This window comes from Saccostrea cucullata, unplaced genomic scaffold, assembly GCF_032062105.1.
Source record: "Saccostrea cucullata isolate Sc308-1 unplaced genomic scaffold, CSIRO_AGI_Scuc_v1 ctg1153, whole genome shotgun sequence".
NCBI lineage: Eukaryota > Metazoa > Mollusca > Bivalvia > Ostreida > Ostreidae > Saccostrea > Saccostrea cuccullata.
Window position 1 is genome coordinate 291378 of NW_026930762.1, and position 15193 is coordinate 306570.

Consider the following 15193-nt stretch of genomic DNA (forward strand, 5'->3'; position numbering starts at 1 on the left):
TGTTCTTCTTGTAATTAGGCACTAAAATCAGGGTTAGCCCCCCCCCCCTCCCCCCGGAACCCACCCACACCCACACGCACACACCTCAAAAACACACCACTCTTTTCATCAAAAAGAGGAGATAGAGTTTTTTTTTGCATGCCCAATTTTTTTTTATGTAGCTTTTCAATGTCAACAGGTCAAATAATTAATATCCCCGTCCCTCTTTTCTCAGAAAAATGATTCTTGGTGCCTATTTATGCAAATATTTAATATTATATTTATCCTGATACGCTGTGATCCAAAATTCCTCGCTTCTAAAGACAAATGTAATAGAAATTTCGATTTTCTTCTTGTCTATACTATCCATGATCAGTGAAATCTGAGATATACCCGCGTAACACGTTGGAACTTCATTATACCTGTAACTGATTTAAGGAATAACCATCTTCTTATTTCTTATTTGCGACCGCTAATGCTGATACGTATTCATTGGATGCAACGTCAAAAAGATTACCAATGTTGACATTAAAAATTATATACATTCGGCATGGACTACATATACGAATGGACATCAGCATTCATGACATTGAAATATTTGGTATAAACTTTACCTAAGTATCTATTATAATTTTGACGAAATACCGGGAGGCAAAATTGCACAATACACTAATCCGATGTAAAACAAAAATAGGTAGACAACATATTTTAAATATCCTAAAAATAAAAAAAAAATAAAAAAAGACACAGCCCCATTAGTGTTCTTTCCACACGTTTACATTGTATATCTATCAATTCAGGAATATTACTGTATAAGCAGAAAATTTTAGCGAGGATTTAATTTTGTATTTTTCACTTAAATTTAATATCGGCAACAATTTATTCCGGTTATTTTACTATAAAATTGCTATTATAGAATTACTTCTTGCAAAATTAAATCTGAATTAAAAGCAAAAATCCCTAATTTTGCGTCTCGCTAAAATTTGCACACATGCAGAATTATATTCTAGTATATACATGATATATGAATATCTTTATAAGTGTGAAGGGTACTTTGTATTAATGGCCGCCTAAGCTCCATTTTGATGTACGCTCACTTTAGGATACATTTTATGTTTAGTAAATCTGAATTTATATCCCGTTTGATTCAAGAATACACCAAAAGAAAGGCAGGTGAAATTTGAGCGTTTTTTATACAACTGTACATGAAACTATAAAAAGTATTCTAAAAGGGGAAATGCTAACTTAAAACATAAAGCATTTTGAGTTTCAAAAGAAGGATGGATAAATACCGTTCCTACACTGTTCTTCGGAGCAAAGAATTACTGAGTTCTTCATTGAGCACTGAGCTTTGATCCGCCCCCAGAGAGTTCTTTGACCGGTGGCAGATCTCATTTTACGGTCACTTCTCTCGACTGCTCCGCAAATCATCAACGCATCATTATAGGGGCAAGTTTCTATTTGTTTTGAAAAATTGGGGAACATGCATGTCGTTTGTTTTCTGATGGTTCGGAAGCCTGTTGCTACCACCAGTAATGCGCTCTTCAATCGAAAATTTGCACGGCGTTAATTTTTTTTCTCTTAATTGAAACTCTGAAAGACGACTTTTGGAAATCAGTTTATTTGATTTTGTTGATTTTATTTTCCAAGTCAAACTTTTCTTTGTTAAAGAACGGCAAGAAATATAACAAAAGAATTCAACGGAAACGCAATTGTATATTTTTTAATGCTTCAAGTCCCACTTGCATTGCCGATTTTAGATTTTATAGAATTTTTGCTCCAAATAGATTACTAGTATAACATTTGGCGCGATATTTGCACAATTTTTGATCCTCTGAATGAAACTAAAAAAGAATGTAAATTTTTTTGTAATTGTAACGTCATTTTAATCACGCCATCCCGTTGCCTTGACGACGACATTTGAAGCATCATAATCTCCGAGTGCCCCTCCTATTAAATGCGACCTTTACTCGACAGACAGACAGAAAAAAGGCCGCCGTAATTATCCTTCGTGATGACTTTAGCAGATCGAAATAATACCAGCTTGAAGCCGCCTAGGTGTTGGATATTACGGAAGGTTTCGGGGTTTATCGCTACATTAAAGCATATTTGGGATGTACATGGCGTGAAATTGCATATCCATATGTAATTCCATTCTTGCTGAGGTTCAAATGCAAGTTCTTAGGTCTTAAAACATTGAATAGATTTTTCATCGATGCGGGCTTAATGAAACTTAGAAATTATTTTGATATGTGTCTTGATGCCGTGGCTTAATATGAGGTAAATGAACGCAACGTCATAGTGACGCAATGCGACGAGGTCCAAGCGGAGAGGATTTACATCTTTCAGACGAAAACGATAGCTGTGGTTCAACTGAGGACAACCAAACTTCTGGAATCCGGAAAAGAAAATCCCGAAATTATTCTGACGGAGAGGACAAAACGTGTAGCTTTAACTTTGACGGAACCCCCGTCCCAAAGCAGCGGATGGCTGCTAACGCTCGTGAAAGGGACAGGACGCATAGCGTCAACACGGCGTTCGTGACGCTTAGGACGCTTATTCCTACTGAACCTGCTGACCGGAAATTGTCAAAAATTGAGACTTTGAGACTAGCCACAAGCTACATAGCTCACTTAAACACGGTGCTGATGGTGGGATCAGATTATGTCGACCAACCGTGTATAAAGCATCAGGCCATGATTAGAGGCGGGGTAGATAATGTACCCAAACCTGTGTGCACATTTTGTCTGAGCGCCTCCAAAACGAGACCGGTAAGGCATCACGTGACTTTTTGAGGTAATATTTGTATTAATTCTAAAGTATAGCTACATTGTATTAATATTCACTGATATTAATTAGGTTTTTAGTAGGTATAATTCGTTTTCCATAAGAATTTTACATTAATCTCCATCTTATTGCATTGCATTTGTTCACACCTTGTTCTTTCAATTTTTTTTTATTTCGTACGTGCCATAAATATTTTAGCTTTTTAACATTATACTTTTCAAGAACTTTGTCTAACAACGCTGGAGCAAGTAGATTTTTTTCCATTAACATTTTGCACTTTTTCATTCATAAATATTCTAGGATTCTCATACATGTAAGTAGATTAGAATTATTTTGTGTAAAGAATTTTACATTAATGGTTGAAATTCTTTTGAAAATCGTTTCATACAAAAATTCGTAAACACATTTCATTTTAAAAGTTTTTCCCCCGAAGTCTGTCTTAAAGGAAACATTTATTTTCGAATTTATTAATGATTCTTTTTAATTAATGTTTATATTTGAGTACTACATGTATTATGTGTTTCGTTTATGTCAGATGCTTTTCAAAATTATTGATGAGCTTTAAGAAGTATACATATTTTAATCTCAGAATTAAAGGCGAATTGTAGAATATCTATTTCGATCGATAAACATTTATAAAATGATGATAATACAATTCATTACATGAAGCTATTAACCGGAAAAGTATTGATGAAAGTTACATATATTTACAATGAATATACATTGTCTTCTTCTAACATGTAAGCTATATATAATATGATACATTTACATGCTAATCTGGTATTGAGCTGCTAAAAGCACTGGGGGATTTAGAGGAGGCCTGGACCCCTTCTTTCATGTCCAAAATATACATAAGATTAAACAAATCAATTTTTTGGTGTGACCGTGGGCCCCAACCCCGATCCCAAACTGATTGTCCCCACCCTCCTTTTTAACAATCCTGGATCCGCCAGTGACAATGAATAAAAGTACCGAATGTAAGAATGTGCATCGTCGCAAGCCACGGGAAATAGAATGGACACAAAACCCGTGGCTCGCAATGATAGAATATGTGGTGCACTAAGACCGGGTCAGACCTGCATGCACGTTTTGTAATTAGAGATGAAGACTAATTAGATTCTCCAGATGACCGAGGGTCATTAAGCGATGTTAAAATAATAAGCCATTTTTGATGGAAGCTTCATTGTGAATATTTCATATGTCCATGCAGTCCCTAATGGGAATTTTTCTGAGATGTACTCCACTTTCGTTCATTGATATGTACAAAAGATTATTTTCTCTTGGAATTATATGTAACCAAAAAAAAAAGAAAAGAAAAGAAAAAAAAAACCTAACCATTTTTAAAGATGAAAAAATGTTTCCTAAAACATGACTCAAAATTATTTCATTATTTTCTGAAAAAGTTCTTGACCTCACGAAGAAAGTTTAAGTAAACAGTTTAGAGGCGGAGATAGACACTAAATCTGTCATCATCGGGTCAGAGGGAAAAATGATACGAGTTTGTGCATGGAATTCAGAGGAAATTAGCTGTTAAAATTAATCATAATATTTATTAGAACAAATATTATATTGTTCATATACTATTTATAAATCGTGTTAAATATTCAAAAAAATATCAGTCATAGATTCACAAAGACATAAATGAAGCATTAGGAAATTGTTGTGTGTGTATTTTTTTTTAATTTAATTTTTATATATCCATCTAACATTATTCACCAGGATAAGAACATCATTTTTATCCATTTATTAAACTAACTTAAATTCAGAAAAAACGAAAGTACATTGGCAGATTTTGCAGGGGGCCTGGGTCCTCCTTTTGTTTCAAAAATATTTACATAAGATTTAATAAATCTACATGTTTTTATTTTGGTGTGGGTGTGGGCCCCTATCCTGAACCCCCACCCCCACCCCACCCCACCCCTAACAGATTCCTGGATCCGCCACTAGAGTATGAACTTTCACAAGACCGTAGAGTCGTCCCAGAAACAAATACGTGCAGCTGTTTGTAAGAGCTTTGAACATCAATTTATCATCTGATCATGTTTTGTGGGAAACAGATAAATGGATTCTAGAGCGAAGCCCTAACATCCATAGTAATAAAATTATCCTGGTAGTTAAAAGAATAATTATATGCTTTATTTGTTTAGATATTACATTTTATATGATAAAAAAATTAATAGTTACATCTTAGAATAGTATTTAAACGTTTATAAAAATTATTAAATATTTGCCTTTGCTTAATACCACGTCTCTAACATTATATTCGCTGTTAGTCAAACATCGTAATACCGTATTTATTTACTGTATTAATATTTGATGTAAATATATTGTTGAAGAATTTAAAGGCACATCCTAAAAGTATAATTTTCTTTTATAAAGTTTCTTTTTTGATATTTCAGCTTAAATTCAAAAACTTACCAGTAATTCTATCAACTGACAAAATCATATATCTATATTTACACAGATATTTCTTTTATAAATTAGTTACGGTAATTAATATCTTTATATTGTGTTGGGGGGGTTCGTTACAGTTGGTTTATGTAATGATATGTACATTATTATATCAGTAATATTTAATTTATACAGTATTATGTACGATCATACCATTTGTTTGACGAGTGAACATTAAATGCTTCGCAAAAGGTTTTGGAAAGGCTGAATACTTTTTCTGGAGATAAATCTATGATTATATGCGACGTATTAAAATGCGTTGAATTCATCTCAAACTATATTCATACAATCTACTTTGCAGAGTTGTCATTCTTTTCTCTCTCTCTTACACATCTGCAGTGGTCTTGCATCAAGATTTTTGACTTGAGTAAACATGCACATATGATATTCCAGGAATTATTTCAAATTGAAATAAAATTTCTGAATCTTCTTACTTATCTTATGTATCTACCTGAAAGGACAAAATTAGTGCATGCATTTAATAATAATGAAATTATAATAGATCCACTAGTTAGGCCACAACAATTTAATTTTTAGTTCATTGGACCTGCGCACTCTTAATATTTAACAAAATTATGAAATAATACAAATGATATTAGTTTAAAATTCCCCCATCTAGGAAATTCTCTGATAATAACACTGCGGCTTCTAGTGTAGTTGAGGTGGATTAAAAATGCGGCAATTTCAAATGATATTAGTTTAAAATCATCGATGATAATAATTCTAGTCAAAATTTTATTCAATTTTTGCGTATTTTAAGACTGCTTTCTTTTTTTTAATCGGAAAAAAAAGTTTGAAAATGTTATTGTCCGCTTCACCCCCCTCCATTTTCTGTCTTTTAACTTTGCTTGCATAAAAAATAATATGATTTTACTATTTAACCACTCGCCTGCTCGTAATAACACGTATTTTTATCAGATGTTGAACGAATAATAAATTAAACTGGTGTGGCCTTACGCACTATTTCGCGTGCTTAACTATAATGTATATCAATTTGTATTAGTACTCAAACCAACATACATGTATGAGCCGACGGTATAGTGAAATTCATATATTTCAGAAATTAGAAAAAAACCTGATTAGCATGCCATGTTCACTTGTTGTTCTAAAGTAGTAGTAAAGTTCACAAGAATCTTTTTTCTAAATTTTAATAAAAGTAATTAATCATTCCTTCATGGTTTTTTTTTCAGATTCGTGGAGATAGCTGTATGTACAAGGAGGCTAGAAACACCAACAACTGCCGCAGGTAGACGGGAGCAGTCATTATTTATTTGTAAATTTCTTCATAGTTGTTGAATAAATTAAGAATGCTGTCTTTTACTCTTATGAAATTTTTAATTTAGAAAATAAAGCAGAAAAGAAGATAGCTGTTTGTGTAACATTGTTACGACATATGGCAGCCTATGCGAAGGTTTGTTTGTTTGTTGTTTAACGTCCCTCTCGAGAAATTTTCACTCAAATGAAGACGCCACCACTTGCTGGTGAAGAGCTGCAAATTTTGTCCTATTCTCGGCACTTTTCGGCCATTGAACAGTGAGGGATTTTTTCATGTCATCACTTACTGCGACACGGGACTTCGGTTTATATATGTTGCCATCTGAAGAACCGGTCTTCACGTCCAACAGTGGGATTCGAACCCGTGACGTAAGCTGGGATCAACACCTTACTTTACGACTCTAGAGCAGACACTTTTACCACTGAAGGTAAATACTCCTCAAATGCAATTGAACTCCAAGGTCAAGCGATCAAAAATTTTGTTACCAAAAGAAAGCATTTCATGGCTTAATGATATACCCGTGGAAAGCACTTGTCTCAATAAAAGTACATGTGAAATATGAAAACCATATCGCCAGCTGTTCAAAAGTTAAAGATTTTCAAAAGTAAGTCAAACTGGAAGTTCAGGGTCAAAAGTCAAAATTGTCTGTATCCATAAGAAGGCGTTGTCACAGGAAATACACCGATGAAATATTAATTAAAAGCTACAGAACTAACACCCTGCTCAAGTATTATTGCCAAAGTTATCGTTTTTTTTTAAAGTGGGTCAAACTCTAGGGTTAGGAAACTGTATTTATCAGATAATTATGGCACGCCGATTGGTTCAAAATTATTTTCTGCACAACGATCAAAATACATAAACACGCCGATTGGTTCAAAAAATACATGTACTTAGGGAAAAGTCTGTCACAATAAATAAACATAAAAAATATGTCTGTACTACATGTAGCCCCAACTGTGTAAAAGTTATTGTCAAGATAATGTTTTTTTTTGTGGCGAATGTGTGTCAAACTCCAAGGTGAAGAAGTCAAATATGTTGAGACCCAAAGAAAGTCTTGTCACAAGGAATATAGACACGTAAAATATGAAAACCATAGCTACTACAAATCAAACGTTATGGGAAAGTTTTTTGCAGAAAAACAGGTAAACTCAGCTGTTTTTCAAGGTATGTATGTATTTGAAGATTGGAGATTTGTAAATATCCTAAAGCATCTCAACCGGAAGAGGAACGGTGCAACAAAAAAGAGTCATTGGAGTTCTACATGGAAGATGCGTGAAATTATTGTCCTGTGGATCCGTCTGTCTGTTCGCAAAAAAACTTAAACCTTGCCCATTACTTTTGAGTGGGTGGTGCTATGACTTTCATATTTCGCAGGTGTATTCCTTTTGACAAGATCGTTGTTAGAATAAGACGGACAGACAGGACAAAGATTTGTTTTATTATTAGGTTTTATGAAATCAGTCATTGGTTTTTAATCTTCACTTTTTTTTTCATTGTTGCATATCATAAAATTAGAATGTAATATTGTGTATTATTGTTCCATTTTTAAAAAAAAATCGATAATGAATAGAAAATTAAAAAAGTCTTTAATAGCAAGCCAAATTCACAAAAATGAGCTAAACATAGTTTCATAGTTGATAAACTAAGTTTATCGACTGTAAACTATAGTTAACAAACCATGAACTATAGTTAACAATTCGTTAACTATAGTTTTCATCTGTAAAACTATATTTAACGGTTGTTAACTATAGTTTTCGAATGCTAATTTAAGTTTATCTGTAATAAAACGTTAACAATAGATTTTGTTGATAAACATACGAGATTCATGTCTGTAAACTATAATTTACAATCGTTAAGAGTTGTAATCATAGTAAGTTTCACAAGTCGTGAAACTATATTTATCAGATCGTTAACTATAGTAAAGGGTTGTAAACCATAGTTTACAAATCGTGAAACTGTATTTATCAGATAATCTGTGTTTTGCTATTGCAAATAATTGTTTTCAGTGTTAAGTATAGTTTACCGTTAACTATGGTTTACAGATGTAAAATATAGATTTAACGTTGTTAACTATAGTCTACAGTCCGTAAACTATAGTTTACAACCGATAAACCTAGTTTATCTACTGTGAAACTATGTTTAAGATCATTTTTTTGAATTTGGCGTGCCATAGTCTTTAATGAAAAAAATATCTTGAATTTTCTTAACTAAATGAATCTCGACTGTTTTTTATTCATACGCAAATAACCATCTTCTGTATATTATTTTGATACTGTTGATGACCTGTTGATGACCTAAATACACATGTAGTCTAATCGATTGTTTTTCTACCTGCATGAAGATATGTTCTCTTCGATTTCATGGTAAAACATTACCAGTTCCCTGTCAATGTTCAGTGTAGGCTCCATACAAACCAGTTTCTGCCTGTCTTTGTCAAACAGTACCCGATTTCTTACTTCCAGTGCGTAAATATGGAACAGTATAAGAAAGTTTGAAAAATTTAATCTGCTACAAAATCGTCATAACGTGAATAAATTAAATATAACAGAATTACAACTTCTATAATTTCATTTTATTCATTTATTTTCAATTTTATGAATAACCAATACATAACCATTAATTTAACAGAAGTTCTGTGAAAATATTACAGAAGTGTAAACAAGCTAATATTAAATTTTGTTGACATACCGGTATAATGTCCATAACATTGACATGTGTAATTTATCACGTGTAAGTCCATCCCAGTTCCTTCATTCATAACATTAAACATTGGTTAGTTCAAAGGCATCACTGACATATTTACGTATCTTGTTTGACAAATGATAATAAAAACAGAAAGAAAACAAGGTATCATATTGCAATTTATCGTGTAGAGAAATATTTCCTTACAAATAGGAGAGGAAAGTCCTTTAACAGTTTTCAGTATATTCAATAAAAAAAAAATTCATTTAATTTATATTTTCAATAATATAAAAATTATCTGTTTAAAAGTAATTCATTGTTATATGTACCTTGATCTTTGAAGAGAATTATTGTAAACATTTATGCTTACTGTCCAACCCTGTTAAAGTAAAGAGTAAAAATAAATTTATAGAATAACATATGCGAGTTATTAAGAACCTATATCACTTAAGTTATATTTCACTGTGTGAAAAATAACTGGAACTGCTTATATATGGTCAAAGAGAAAAATACATACCTTTTATAACGAATTCAAAATTTGTTATAACTGATTAAATTCGTTTAATATGCATATACTTGTAAATAAAATAAGGAAAGGAAATGGTTGCAGGTTTTCTGAAATACCCTGTTTAAAGAATAAAAATAAATTTATAAAATAACATATAATTAAGAACCTATATCACAAACGTTATTTTTCACTGTGTGAAAAATAACTGGAACTGCTTATATGGTCAAAGAGAAAAATACCTATCTTTTGAATTCGTTATAACGAATAAAAAAAAATATTATAACTGATTAAATTCCTTTAAAGATTTCAAAAAATTATATAATTATTAATTCAATATATATATATATATACATATAATTATAAAGTAAATTCATTGCTATGATTACAAATGCTTAAATATTTGTTATAACTAAAACAAATTCATAATATTTGTTATATATAACAAATTAAAAATTCTCTAATAATCAAATTCAACAATCATGCAGGGCCTATTGAAAAATATATATTAAAGAAAAAGGTGTCATTTTATTATGGCAAAGAGAAGCAAGGACTCCAAATATGTTTTATTAGTTTTCGTGTATTTGACGAGGTCCCTTAAAACACGTATATGCATGGATCCAAATGAAGGACTTCCAATGGTGACTTTTATGTTCGAATTGCATTTCGGAAAGTTAAACATATTTTCTGCAAAGGAAGTCCAAATATAGGTGACCAGCGTATTTTTCTTATGCCCGACAATACAGTTGCAAATAACTTAGATAAAACATATGGAGACAATGAAGAGTATTTCAGACAAAATAGGAGCAGAGCAAACCACGGACCTCCAAAACATCAGAGGTGGGATCAGGTGCCATGAAGGAGTGAGCATCCCCTGCCGACCGGTCACACCCGCCATGTGCTCCTTGTCATGATCGGGAAATAACAAGAAATAAAGTAAAATATCTAAATATGAAACAGATGTGTCAGACAAATAAAACAAATGAAGAAAGGAAAGTATACAGAACTTTTCTATCACCCATATTAACTGGATCTCAGCCATTGTGAGATATTTTTATAATTAAAACAAATAAAAATAAGAAAAGGAAGATTTTACCATGTCAGATTTATCATGGAAATGATATTCATCAGTGTCTTTGGGGCATCCCTAAAGATGAGTATGCTGAGGTTTTTGAGATACAAAGACCTAAAACGTGTATAAAGGTTAACAGGGAATGCCTTGAGGGATTGAAAGAAGTAAGACTACATACATGTATTATTTATTTTTTCTATTTTTTAGATGACATTTTATATTTCTTATTGAAAGACCCTCGTATATTCGTATATATATCAATCGAACAATTAAATAAAAAGCAAATCAATTTATTTTATTATGAAGGAGATTTCCTGACAGTCTTATGAACGAACCTGTTTTCTTTTTCCTTCATAACTTTTGATGCAAAGTGTTAAAACATTAATTTTTTATTTAAACAATAAAATGCTTTCTTTGTTTGTTATTACTGAAATTAACGGAAGCAGCTGTTGCAGAAAAAATACATAACCCGCGTAAGCGGGATATGTAATTTTTTTCTGCAATAGCTGTAATAACAAACAAAGAAAGTCATTTTATTGTTTATATTTATATCTGTTTAAATAATCATTTAAAGAAGGATTAAAAAGTTTAATTATCGTATTAATGATACGAACGTCTTTATACGTGTCTTTGATGGAACAGCCACTGATCAAGAAATCTGTACAGGCGACATGCCTAATGTAGTTCATGTAGTGATTAATGCAATGGGTTTTCTTAAGATATAAAGGAGAAAATATTCAGTGGATGTAAATATTCTTCAGTAAACTTGTGAATACAGTATAGTGTCATAGTCAAATGGTACAGTGTATGATATTTCATAGACCTAAAGCAAACGCATATGCTTTAAAAATTCGTTTTGTGACGCATATCTTTGAAAAAACCCCAAGGAAATCCAATTCAAAATTTGTTTCGGCAATAAATTAAATTTGTATGGAGAAATAACAACATTGAGAAAAAAAATCCAGTGATTATTAACCACACAAATCACGTCATAAAATGTAAATTTTGAACGTCATATTGTTGTATTTATTATTTCTGTACTTTACGAATGGAAATCCCCAGCTGAATTAATCATCTTAATTGAAGACAAAAGAATTATGTGCCGGCCTATAAAAAGCGCCGGTTCCTCTTTTCTGTATTATTTCACAAAATGTTGAGGCACAGCTTGCTTTGTTTTCTTCTACTTACCTTTAGTCTAACAATCAACACAGGCGAGGGATTTATCATAGGTATGTTTGAATACATGAACCTTCTTATGATCTTAAAGAAAACCAATAACATGGATATTCTTTAAAACAGAAATTTAAAGATCTTGAATTAAAAGACATAATACATTTAATTGCATCAAATTTAAAATGAAATTCAATACGAAAGTGAAAAAAGGCGATATTCATGTTCTTAATGTAAATATGATTTTTTAAAAAAGATTACTTAAAACAAATATTTAATAAAAGTTACATCTCAAAACAGTTATTTGATTTTAATAAATTATTTAGTTCAGTGAAAATAAGAATGAAGTTTCTGATACAGCAGCTTTTAATTTTTCGGTTAAGAATTAACCTGATCAGTTATTCATAACAATTGTAACTAAAGTAATGTTTTTTTTCAGGTAAGGGACAGAGGTGGCCCCCTGGCGGCTGTGTTTGTTGCTGTTACCCGTGTCCCTGTGCCGGAGATCCGCCATTAAGTGACATCTTCCGCCCCAGGAGTCTCGGGGGCGGCACATTAAAATTACGATAACGAACTGTTTATAATATATGTTCCTTTTCTCACATAGTTCATTGTTGTAAATGTTTGATGTCATGCAGTTTGTGCTCTTTAGTTTCATGTATGATATGAAATGTAATGATCTGTACTTGAATGATAATTTGATTAAAATTAAATTATATATTCAGTGATATTTTTGTTAATTTATCTTTGCATGTAAATTATCCACACGGTCCTAAACTATCAGCAAATCATATTTAAATATATGGATCAGAAAACACTGCCCGTTTTACCTGTTTTTTCCTTGTAAATAACCTATTTGTATAGCGGTATATGTGTCCTTGTTTGTACACTTTAATATAATAAATTCTATGGACAATGGTGCGATCAGGCAACTACATAAAAACTGGGGTAAAAACAAACACAAAACGTATAAACAAACATTGTAAAAACATTCAGTTATCGCAGTTTAGCTTATTCTACTGCCTAATTAAATAGTATGCAGGTGGTAAAATATAGAAAATTGTCATTGTTGAATACATCCGGCATAATCATTGAATCGCTTTAAATACTAGTAAATAACCTTAAATCGTAAGAACAGTCTCTCTATCCCATACATGTACATGTACTTATGTAGAAATATCACTCGTAAATTGTTTTATGTCTTCGAAATGATTAGATACACAGGAAGTTGTTCTGCGTACGATTAATTTTGAAAACGAATCAGGCTATTGACAATCAAATTAATGTTACGGGGTATCAAATAAAGTCGGCATTTTGAAAATTCCTTGGTATTCATCCGGACGTTTTCAAATACAACCCATAACTAAGCACGAAGCCAAAGCGACTAAACTAGGTCTTTTGATGGAGTAAAATGAATATTTCTCAATGTACGTAAATCTGTTATTTTCAGATACATAAAATATGTTGCTCACAGTATTGATTAGTGCTTGTGATTTTTTTAAATCCAGATTTCTATCTATGAGTTTGTAATGTCGAATTGTAAATCTTTTAATTTGAACTTTTTTAAATTAAAGGAAGTGTTTACACGTGACAACATCAAAATTTTTGTTAGTTTTCCTCTAGTCCTATTTTTGGTAAGTGCTAAATTTTAAGTGCAAAAAGGTCAACATAATGGTAAAAAAAACCCTCTATTTTTATTTTGCTTTATATCAAACAGATACTTAACCCCTGTAAGAGTTGAATATTCAGGATTTTTATACGAAATTGTTTATAAAAACACTACACCTTTATTCGATTGCATTTAGATAAATCATGAAAGGAGGTAAGAAAAACTTCGTAAAGGTCTTTCCATATTCTCTCTTACAGGTTAAAAAAAAAACAAAGGTCGGACTTCATCACTGTGGATGTTCACTTGGGTATTTCTTCTTTTTTTTTTAATGTTCAATAAGTAATGAAAAGTGTCATCTAGAAAAAAATGAAAACATAAAACTGGTTCTTATTGTTTTCAATTCCTCACATTATTCAAGGTTAACTTTTACATATGTCACAAGTCTCTGTGAACATGACCAGGAAATACATCTACTAGTATAAGGAATACGCATAATACACCAATGAAAAGCTCTAACTATTAATTCATTACATATTTTAAGAATTATGAATTCTAAATTTCTTTGATTGCTTTCATGAGGTTTTTTGGGGGAACAAAAAGATCTCACAACAGCCCAGATCTATAGCTTATGCTATATTTAGAAATTGCTAATATTGTGTTCAGTGTCTTTTTCTTCAAAATTTCCTTCAACAACGTTGTCGAGTACAGGGAAAACTACGTAAGCGACTGAAACTTTGACTTGCTGTACAGAAGACCTGTTTTGAGCTTTCCTTTGTATGATGTAACAAAAATAGCACTGATGGCCCTTCTTTTGGTGTTTGTGCATGTTTTACTTGAACACTCGAATAACTAGAGGTATTGTGAGCATTGAGCTCACTTAATGATACCACCCGGCTCCATTATGATTATAATGGCAATGTCTGTATTTTGCTCTGAATCTGTGAAAGTATCATTACATTTTACTCAATTGTATAGACGGAGTTGTGGATAACAAATGGGTACCCTTCAATATTTTTGTAAGAATGACCGTTCCAATATTTTGCTTTGGGAAACCCAAATTATGTGTCTGATCAAAAAGTAAGAAAAGGAGGTGCACAATATCACTATGAAACAATTTTTTTTTGAAATTCTCATCAAGTTTTATTCAGTGATATAAAGGATTTGCGGATAAGAGATGGGGAACCCAAAGAGCAACAGACGGACGAAAGGACAGAAGGACATATATACAGTCGGGAAGCCGGACGGACATCCCGATTACTATATACCTCTCACTTTTCAAGCGGGGGGAGGGGTATAAAAAGAAATCAAAACCATAAAACAAGTTTAGAGTCCATGCTTCTGTTTGCAGTATTAGGACAACACTGCTTTATCTATGATTCCACTTTTTATTATTGATCATATTTTACGGCGATAAAATTACTCAAACCACCGAAGTTTCTCAAGTCTTATTTTCCTTGTAAGCATACTTATTTTTTAAACATACATGTACCATTATTACATTTAAATCCCGTTTTTAGCTCACCTGAGCCGAAGGCTCAAGTGAGCTTTTCTGATCAAAATTTGTCCGTCGTCTGTCGTTGTCGTCGTCGTTGTTGTCGTCGTCGTCGTAAACTTTTCACATTTTCATCTTCTTCTCAAGAACCACTGGGCCAATTTCAACCA

The 15193-nt window shown here is 32.0% G+C and overlaps 1 protein-coding gene across 2 annotated transcripts; it reads left to right on the forward strand.

Annotated features, from left to right (window-relative positions):
- Positions 1 to 2029: 2029 nt before the first annotated feature.
- On the forward strand, positions 2030 to 6532 carry LOC134230002 (transcription factor 15-like). Of its 2 annotated transcripts, none has more exons than XM_062711776.1 (2): positions 2030 to 2750; positions 6408 to 6532. In XM_062711776.1, the coding sequence occupies exons 1-2, from the start codon at positions 2289 to 2291 to the stop codon at positions 6465 to 6467; spliced, it is 522 nt and encodes a 173-aa protein (XP_062567760.1). In that variant the 5' UTR covers positions 2030 to 2288; the 3' UTR covers positions 6468 to 6532. The 2 variants fall into 2 exon arrangements, 1 of the variants encoding a protein (XP_062567760.1); XR_009984269.1 differs by having other exon boundaries at positions 2660 to 2775.
- Positions 6533 to 15193: the final 8661 nt, after the last annotated feature.

What these genes read in the sequence shown, in the direction of transcription:
- LOC134230002 (XM_062711776.1), top strand. Translation starts at nt 2,289, where the DNA reads ATGCGACGAGGTCCAAGCGGAGAGGATTTACATCTTTCAGACGAAAAC. An exon ending in GCGCCTCCAAAACGAGACCG is followed by an intron (nt 2,751 to 6,407) that starts GTAAGGCATCAC and finishes TTTTTTTTTCAG; the next exon opens with ATTCGTGGAGATAGCTGTAT.